At 40.1% G+C, this 9,277-nt stretch overlaps 1 protein-coding gene and 1 pseudogene across 2 annotated transcripts; one reads left to right on the forward strand and one right to left on the reverse strand.

The window, feature by feature from the left end:
- Nucleotides 1–1,478: 1,478 nt before the first annotated feature.
- Nucleotides 1,479–9,246, reverse strand: Exosc1 (exosome component 1). 2 transcript variants are annotated; one of them, XM_026394788.2, is made up of 9 exons: nt 9,158–9,246; nt 8,935–9,050; nt 7,022–7,096; nt 5,446–5,534; nt 4,754–4,787; nt 4,189–4,239; nt 3,824–3,908; nt 2,460–2,593; nt 1,481–1,773 (listed from the first exon to the last, which is right to left on the reverse strand). In XM_026394788.2, exons 1-8 carry the CDS (start codon nt 9,234–9,236, stop codon nt 2,487–2,489), a joined length of 636 nt encoding a protein of 211 aa, XP_026250573.1. In that variant the 5' UTR covers nt 9,237–9,246; the 3' UTR covers nt 1,481–1,773; nt 2,460–2,486. The 2 variants fall into 2 exon arrangements, with proteins under 2 accessions (XP_026250570.1, XP_026250573.1); XM_026394785.2 differs by having other exon boundaries at nt 1,479–2,593.
- On the forward strand, nt 7,829–7,936 carry LOC113187174 (U6atac minor spliceosomal RNA; annotated as a pseudogene).
- Nucleotides 9,247–9,277: the final 31 nt, after the last annotated feature.

The raw sequence follows: 9,277 nt of genomic DNA on the forward strand, positions 1-9,277 counted from the left end.
TCCCCCCCCCCCCCAAAAAAAAGGCCATCTAATCACTACCTTATTCTGTGTTTTTTTTTTTTTTTTTTGGTTGGTTGAAAGGTTGTATTTCATTGAATTGCTCAGGCTAGGCTCAATTTTATGATCCTCCCACCTCTGCCTCCTGAATAGCTTTGTGTGTGTGTACATATACATACACACACATACATACACAAACACAGATATATATATATATATATATATATATATATATATATATATATATACACATACATATATATGTGTGTGTGTATATATATATTTTTTGGTGCCAGGGATGAACTCGGGGGCACTCAACAACCGAGCCACATCCCAAGCCCTTTTTTGTATTTTATTTAGAGACAGGGTCTCACTGAGTTGCTTAGCACCTTGCTTTTTGCTGAGGCTGGCTCTGAACTCATGATCCTCCTGCCTCAACCTCCTGAGCTGCTGGAATTACAGGTGTGCACACCACTGCACCTGGCTTGTGCATATTCTTAGACCCAGCATTCTACTTCCAGGAATCAGTAGTGCATGGGCATGCACAAGTATAAATGTTACACAAGTTTTCTTTTTTTTTAAAAAATTTTTTTTAGTTAACGAATTTTTTACAAAAAAAAAAATTTTTTTGTGGTGCTGAGGATTGAACCCAGGGCCTCACACATGCCAGGTAAGCACTACCACTGAGCAACAACCCCAGTTCCTACAAGTTTTCTTTGTAGCACTATCTGTAATACACTGAAGTTAAAGTATTTATTAATGAACAATCTACAAAGTGTTTTAACATAAGGCCTGGTACTTAGTACTTGATAGAAGGCAATTGGATATGTATAATAAAAATGATATATAATAATACTATTAGCAGGTACTGAATACTTCTATGTGTTTCTTCCTCATAGTAATCCTATGAGACACTACTACTCAGATGAGAAAACAGATAAAAACTACTTGCTTAATATCAATGTCAACATGCTGGAGTTTATTAGTTTTTTAGGTAGTGCTGGACATGGAACCCAGGGCCTCTCATAGATTAGACAAGTGCTCTACCAATGAGCAATTATAATTTTGCAAAATGTCATATAAGTGGGAGAAAATAGGCCAAGTGTACACAGGATCTCTGTATTCATTTTTTGCAGGGCTGGAGATTTTATTCTTTCTTTTTTGTTCTGGTGCTAGAGTTGGAACCTAGGGCCTTGCACATGCTAGGGAAGTAGATCAGTGGTTGAGTGTGTACTTGGCACACACAAAGGCCTGGGCTCCATCCCTACCACTGCCCAAAATAACAAAATCAGCCAAGCAAACAAGAAAACTGCATGTGGACCTACAGTTACCTCAGGAAAATTTTCTTTAATTTTTTTTAGTTGTAGGTGAACACAATATTTTATTCATTTATTTTTTTTCAATGTGCTGATGATTGAACCCAGTTGCCTCCAACATGCTAGCCAAACACTCTTCCACTGAGCCACAACCCCAGCCCCCCCCCCCCCCCCCCGCCAACAAAATTTTCAATAAAACCAAAAAAACTCCCTAATCTGTTGAAGGTTAGTAACTAGAGGGCATAAAGTTAGGTGGGCTGTCTCCAAAGCTCACCCTCCATCACTGTCAGAACACATTGGAGTCATGGGCTTTTGAACAACATCTCCAAGAAGAACCATCTCATGTTCATCTTTCCTTCCAATGTCCTCTGCAGCCTCTTCATGCTTATCTCTCTCATCTTCAAACTAATGCCATCATTTTTGCTTCTACACTTTGCGGGGCTTCTCTCTGCCTAGAGAACTTCATATACCAAGCTCTTTAATTCCTTTTGATCTCATGTCACACAAATCCTTCCTTGGCTACCTTGCATGATACTGCTCTGTCCTTCTTTTTAAGCAAGAAACATTTTCTGGAATACCCACTGTATCAGTTTGTTTACCAAACTACTCACATGCTACCTGATCACTACATACATTCTATAATGTACCTAACTGAGGGGTGTATAAAGTGCTTGATCCAGTGTTAGGCACCTAGAAAGCAGAAGCATATAAAACGACACAAAAAATACAAGAGATCAACAATCAGGCTTATGTCTAGAGCAAGCAAGCAGTTGACACGTCAGTTAATGGGTGCTATGTGGCAAACAAACCCCTAATCTAATAACTGACACTGTTTAGATACTTTCACCTGTTCAAGACAACAGAAACCATAAAATCTTTTTAATAAAAATGTTTTGTCACAGCAAAAAATATATACTTAAAAGGCCTATCAGGCTATCTCCAAAGTTACAGTTTGTTGGTATCCCCCAAAGAGAAGCTTTATCCTCAAGAATCCAATTTACTAAAAGGTTCACAAAAATTATGTTCCACCTATATAAATTACTGGCAGATTTTTCTAGAGGTGGTCACTTGCTGACCCCAGGTATCTGAATAAAGACCATGGCATCTTGATGTTATTTTCATCACATACTCTTAGAAATAGCTTACCCCCTCCATGGGGTAATATGTAGCATCTTAGGTCTGCAAAAATTCAGGCTGAACTCTAGCCACTTTCCGGAATTCTTTAGTGTGGGTCTTAGGACACTGCATCTCACACCAACTGATGGGAACCATCTGGACACCTAGAGGGAAAAAGACAGTGTTAGAGCTGGGACCCCAGATATTTTCCTGAGATACCTCTTTTCAGTTAAGTATGAGAATGAAATGTTAGGCTTGGCATTTACTTGCCAAGTATGTGCAGAGTACTTTCCTAGTATGTGCAAGGGCCTGGGTTCATACCCAGCACTAGGATAGGGGTGGGTTATCAGTGGTTACCTACGGAACCATACCTCTTACAGAAGAAAAAACTTTGTTCCACTGACTTACAAATTTAATTTCCTATTTGCTTAGATTTAGGCATATCATTCTTTTTTTTTTCTTTTTGCAGCGGATGAGGCACTGGGGATTGAACTCAGGATGCTTAACCACTGAGCCACATCCCCAGCCCTTTTTTATATTTTATTTAGAGACAGGGCTTCACCAAGTTGCTTAGGGCCTTGCTAAGTTGCTGAGGCTGGCCCTGAACTTGAGATCCTCCTGCCTCAGCCTCCCAAGATGCTGAGATTACAGGTATGCACCACAACACCTGGCTGGGAGTATCATTCTTGCAAGTACCGCACACTAAGCACTAATTGATTATGCCACTGGAACTCCAACTTAGGAAACTTAGGAAGAATCATTTTAATCTCAGTAGTAAGCACAGTCCAGTGTTAAGGATGGGATATGTTTCTCACTGCAAATACCTTAAGAGTATATTTACTAAAATGGCTACAACATCACCATATATATATTTTAAATCCTGGGGATCAGACCCAGGGCCTTGTACATTGTAAGTAATCGCTCTACAACTGAGCTGTACCCCCAGCCCTAGGTGATATAATCTATGGGACCACCATAGTATATATTGTCCACTGTTGACGAAAATTTGTCATTTTGCATCACATGATGGTATCTACACCCATATTGCTTCTAAGATAATGAAAAAACAAGGAAAATGCTGGGTATGGTGGCCCATGCCTGTAATTCCAGAGGCTTGGGAGGCTGAGACAGGAGGATCTCGAGTTCAAAGCCAGCCTCAGCAATGGTGAGGCTCTAGGCCACTCAGTGAGACCCTGTCTCTAAAAAAAAACAATTCAAAATAGGGCTAGGGATGTGATTCAGTGGCTGAGTGCCCTTGGGTTTAACCCCTGGTACCAAAAAACAAAACAAAAACAAAAACAAACCAACCAAGGAAAATCAGGAAAAACAATGGATTAATCCCAAACCACAGCTCCCAGGGTAGCGTAAGGATATGGAAACATGGATCAATTCACCTGATTCACTGTGGGCCACCACCACTCCCAGCTCATTTTCGGCAGTGGTCAGCAGGTAGTTGGACTGTGCATCACCTAAAGAGATCTAGTCACATAATACTGGTGAAGGAAAATGAGGAGTTTTAAGTCTTTCCCCTAGAGTCACTTGAATTGTTCCTCTATTTTCATTTCTTCTTCTTCTTTTTTTTTTTTAATTTTATTATTTATTTTTTAGTTATCGGCGGACATCTTTGTTTTGTATGTGGTGCTGAGGATCTAACCCGGGCCACACGCATGCCAGGCCAGAGCGCTACCGCTTGAGCCACATCCCCAGCCCTTCATTTCTTCTTTTGACAAAAGACATGTCAACTGGAAATAAAGGATACCACTTTGGCCAAAACAATGTCACCTGGGCGGAAACTCTTATAAATTTCAACCTGTAAAGAAAGAATAGGAATGTTATGTGAAAGGTCTAGATCAGGTTTACCTGAAATTTCATCCTTCTGGTAGAGCTAGTTTACTTTCTAATTCCAGAATGTAGAAGTCATCATCACTTGTCAATCTATTCCTTTCATTGCTCCTATAGCATCATAATATGAATGGGAGAATTTGAATTCAATAACATGACCAGGACTTTGACTTAAACAAAAAGCACTATAGTTGGCTCTGAAAGGGCCCAAAATAAGTCTGAGGGAAGAGAAATGAATAAATAACCAACTTCAAATGCAAAGAATAAACTAGACATGCTGATATCAATTGAAGGAATAAAACTCTTAAAGTAGTGGAAAAGGATAGCAAGATAAATTTCACACATGATAGCACAGAATATATTAAACTTCCATGAACTTCACATTCCTCTGACTTAGAAATTCATTGGAATAATAATTAAAAAAAAAAAAAATCAAGTTCCCTAAAGCCATGGGGGGGAAAAAACCCAAACCAACCAACAACCTTGTCTTTTTCAGTTGCTCGGACATCTTCCTTTCTATAAAAAAAGAATTGACAGAAAGATTAATTGTAAGAATTGTCTGTGGGGACCCTGCTGCCACCCACAGACATGGGGTAGAGAGGTAGCCTTAGCCCACATGGTGAGGACAAAACATTTTCCCAATCTTGGACCACAGAGAAGGTCAATACTGATACCTCTGGCTTGGGAAAAGCAGATCAGATTCAGCAGGAAGGTAAGGGAACTTTGCTGTCTCAGGAGAACTTAAACTGTCCCAGACCATATTAAATCCTGATGCTGGAAAGATCCTCACAAGTTAAATTATCTGGTTTGCAAGAATTTTTCATCCTTTCTCAAAAAATCCACCGGAGAACAATCCTATTATTTCACCCACAGTCTTAAAACTTTGGGGTTTAATCTATACTAAATTCAAGAAAAAAAAAAGGTGCTTCCTAAAATGCTTTTGATTTGTTTGGTCTGAATCATCCTGATACTCCTAATCTTTAGCTTCACACATTTTTTTTTTTTTGGCTACAATTTAAAACCCTCCCTTATTAATATTTTCCTCATAGAATATTTCTTTTGGGGGGTACTATTGGCACAAGGAAAAGAAAAATGAGTAGGAACTGTAATTGTTCCTAAATATTCCAATCGTATTCCAGGTACTGGGGCATGTGAAGACAAGGGTACCTCTTACCTGATAGTTCCTCGAAAGGAGTTCTTAAGTGGTGTGGACCCCACATATAGGATGTGTACTTTGGCAAAGCGTGAATTGATGCTAGAGACCTGTGCAATAGAACAAGGATCAGCATCAGAGGATTAGCAGATGTCACTTCAAGGACATAGCAATAAATTAATAATTACCAAGATTTTAATACAAGCAACCTTACTAAGTATAATTTAAAATAAGTTAACTCCTATTTATCACTACCTAAGTGATGTCTGTGTAATAAGAGCCACAGAGGCCATATGATAGGGTTACTCAGAAATCAAGTGAGATAATAGGGTGCAGATTTTAAAAGTCCACAAGTCTAATTTTTTTTTTTTAAAGAGAGAGTGAGAGAGGAGAGAGAGAGAGAGAATTTTTAATATTTATTTTTTAGTTCTCGGCGGACACAACATCTTTGTTGGTATGTGGTGCTGCTGAGGATCGAACCCGGGCCGCACGCATGCCAGGCGAGCGCGCTACCGCTTGAGTCACATCCCCAGCCCCTCCACAAGTCTAATTTAAAACAGTGCATAGAAGCAAATCTAGACCTTTAACAGATCTTATAAGAGGCTAATATAGTGAATAGAATTTAAATCTATGTTTTATCTGCTGCCTAATAATTGCTTCTGCAATTATTTTCAGAGTAACACATATACTTTCTTCTGGAATAATTTATAGAGAAACCAAAAGCTACAAGTGAACTTGGCAGAGGATGGGGATGGGTAGAGGTAACTTATGTGTTACAGTTACAGATTAGTACATTAATCAGTACCTTCTCTCAAAAACCCTAAAAGTCAAGGCTGGGGTTGTGGCTCAGTGGTAGAGTGCTTGCCTAGCATGTTTGTGGCCCTGGGTTTGATCCTTAGCACCACATATAAAAAAGTAAAAATGAAGGTCCATCAACAACTAAAGAAAATCCATAAAGGTCTTTAAACAGGAATGCTAGAGAAGAGTCTTTTGCTTCTGTGCAAAGTCTTGGTTTCACATTTTAAAAACAGATCTCATTATCACCTGTTGGTATGCCTCACTTCTCAGACAGAGATAGAAACTACATGCTCATAAACCAGCTCAGTGAAGGAACTATGGATGCCTGAATTTGGCTGCCTTGATCAATATCCTAGAATTTCTAGTCCAGTAGTATAGTCTAGTCAAACTTTCTGTGATGATAAAAATGTCATGTGCTGACCCATAAGGCAGTGAGATTGAGAAAGTGAATTTTTTGGGGGAGAGAGGTACGGGGGATTAAACTCAGAAGCACTCGGTCACTGAGCCACATCCCCAGTCCTATTTTTGTATTTTATTCAAAGTCAGGGTCTCAGTTGCTAAGTGCCTCGCTTTTATAGAGGCTGCCTTTGAACTTTCGATTCTCCTGTCTCAGCCTCCCAAGCCACTGGGATTATGGGTGTGTCTCATCGTGCTCGGCTTGACAAAGTGAATTTTTAACACTTGTTAATTTCAATAGCCACAAGTGGCTAGTGGTTACCATACTGAAAATGCAGTTCTAGAATTATCCTGAGTTCAGTATTGGATGGGTATCCTAAGCAGTAGGTTAGGACCAACTTACCTTACAGGTTACAATAGTTCCCACATCTGGAAGTAATTGGGACTCTGTTTCTCTCATCACAGACACCACAGGAAGCTACAGAGAGAACAATAAAGGTATTTGTGGTTTATAACAGAAAAATACGTTGGAATTTATAAACATTCCAGATGAGTTCTAATAAATTTTATAAAATTCTCTTGGAATTTCCTGGTATACAACCCTATTGCCTGTAATCATGCATAATTTGACTCATTATTATAACAAGTGTTATAATAATGCCTCAGTTTCTTTTAATTATTAATTGCATAGCACAGAATTTCCAAATAAATGTTATATAATGGTCATACTGTTTTCTTATATTTTATATGATTATGTCTAGAGTTTTCTCTTTAAGCATGATATTGGCTATTGGTGTAAAACATATTTTCAGCTTCATCTTTTATCAATCTCTCCCCTGACCACTATACTAAGACTCTCTAAACCTCTTTTAATTTTCCCAACTTACAAACTGCTTCTCACTTCAGTAGAATCTCTGTTTAACGTGTTCTTTCAGCTAGAACTGCATTTTCTTCACCCACTCAACTCTAATTTAATCCTCTAATCCTTTAGGTGATTCAACTTAAATGTCCCATTCACTGACCAAGAGTAGGTTCTCTGGTTACATGTTCTCATGGTGCTGTACAATATTCTTTCAAAGCAATTATCACAATTGTTAATGAGACACTCATTTGAACATTTATTTGAATTGAGACTGGGCCCTCCACAGAAAAAAACTAAGTGTATTTGGCTTATTACTACATCTTCAGAGGTTAGCACTATGACTGACACATGTTGTATGAAAGGAGAGGTTAGCCCTCTCCTTGACAAAAATGAAAGAGGCCCTCAGGCCTGACAACACGCATAGAGTCTACTTCCAGCATCTAACCGTTGTTTTTTTAGCAGCACAATTCACAATAGCCAAATTATGGCATATATACATAATGAAGTTTATTCAGCCATAGAGAAGAATAAAATCATGTCGTTTGAAGGAATATGGATGAAACTTGAGTACATTATGCTAACAGAAATAAGCCAAAGTTAGAAGAAGGGCCATATGTTTTCTCTCATAAGGGGGTAATGGTAGCTGGGCTCAGTGGTTCACACCTGTAATCCCAGTGACTTGGGAGACTGAGGCAGGAAGACCTCAAGTTCAAAGTTAGCCTGAGTGACTTAGTGAGACCCTGTCTCAAAATAAAAAATAAAAAAGGGCTGGGAATGTGGCTCAGGGGTTAACTGTCCCTGGGTTCAATTCCTGGTGCCAAAAAAAAAAAAAAAACCCAAAAAACAAACACACACACACACACACACACACACAAGAAAACCTGAGTGCTGAAATGCTCAGGGGAAGGAATAGTTTGTTGTAAATTTTTAACAAAACAAGCCCCTACAAACCCTTTTCCTCAACCAGTGAGTCTAGTGGATTTTTTTTGAGAAAATGACACTAGAGAGGCTTTTGAAAGATGTAAGAAATACACAAGCTAAGGAGAAGAGGAGTGTGTTCCAGAAAAATGGCAGGTATACAAAATTTCTGTGGCAGTAAGGCGCTTAGCGTGTTAGCGATAATGAAATAAGCCAGTAAGACTAGATTGCAGTGAGTGAGGAGGAAATAGTGGAGGTAGAAGGAGAAAAGGTAGGTGACATTCTGATGGGATTCAGCTCACTGCTGGGCTGGGCTACTCTGTTTGCATCTGCCCTCGCTCCAGCCTCGTCCCAGGCGAGATAAACCAAACTGGTAGTTTAAGGGCACAGCAGTGGCGATCACAGACGGGAAACCCCGAGAGGCTGAATCGTTTTACTGGTGAGACACCAAAGACGCGTCCGCGGCGCCGGTGTCTAAAAATCAGAATTCAAAGGCAGCCTAAGAGAGGCCGGAAAAGGGAAGCCGCCTCCTTTACCGCGCCGTTCTCGCTGCTCTTCGTCAGGCAGCCCGCAAGCGACGAAAAGATGTAGCCGTGCCGGGTATAGGTGCCGCTGCCAGGGCTGCCCTCCTCCAAATTGCACAGACGTTCGCCTGCAGAAAAAACGCTGCATCAGCCTTGGGCTCCCAGAAGCAGGAAGCAGTTCAGGATTCCTGACTTTGTCACTATCCATGGCTCTGTACGGGCAGCCCTCACTTACCAGGGATGCAATATCTCACGGGTGGCGCCATGACTGCCACTGTTGTAAAGCCCGGATGTAAACGGAGCCGATTTCTCATTGGTCACACACCGGCGCAGTTCCGCAGTAAGATATGCGCCA

Source organism: Urocitellus parryii, chromosome 5 (genome assembly GCF_045843805.1).
Source record: "Urocitellus parryii isolate mUroPar1 chromosome 5, mUroPar1.hap1, whole genome shotgun sequence".
In the NCBI taxonomy this organism is placed as follows: domain Eukaryota; kingdom Metazoa; phylum Chordata; class Mammalia; order Rodentia; family Sciuridae; genus Urocitellus; species Urocitellus parryii.

Coding starts and splice junctions, on each gene's coding strand:
- Exosc1 (XM_026394785.2), bottom strand. CDS start 9,236: ATGAGAAATCGGCTCCGTTTACATCCGGGCTTTACAACAGTGGCAGTC. Junction 5,535..7,021: donor GAACTATTGTAACCTGTAAG/GTAAGTTGGTCC, acceptor TCTATTGCACAG/GTCTCTAGCATCAATTCACG. Junction 3,909..4,188: donor ACATTGTTTTGGCCAAAGTG/GTATCCTTTATT, acceptor TTATGTGACTAG/ATCTCTTTAGGTGATGCACA.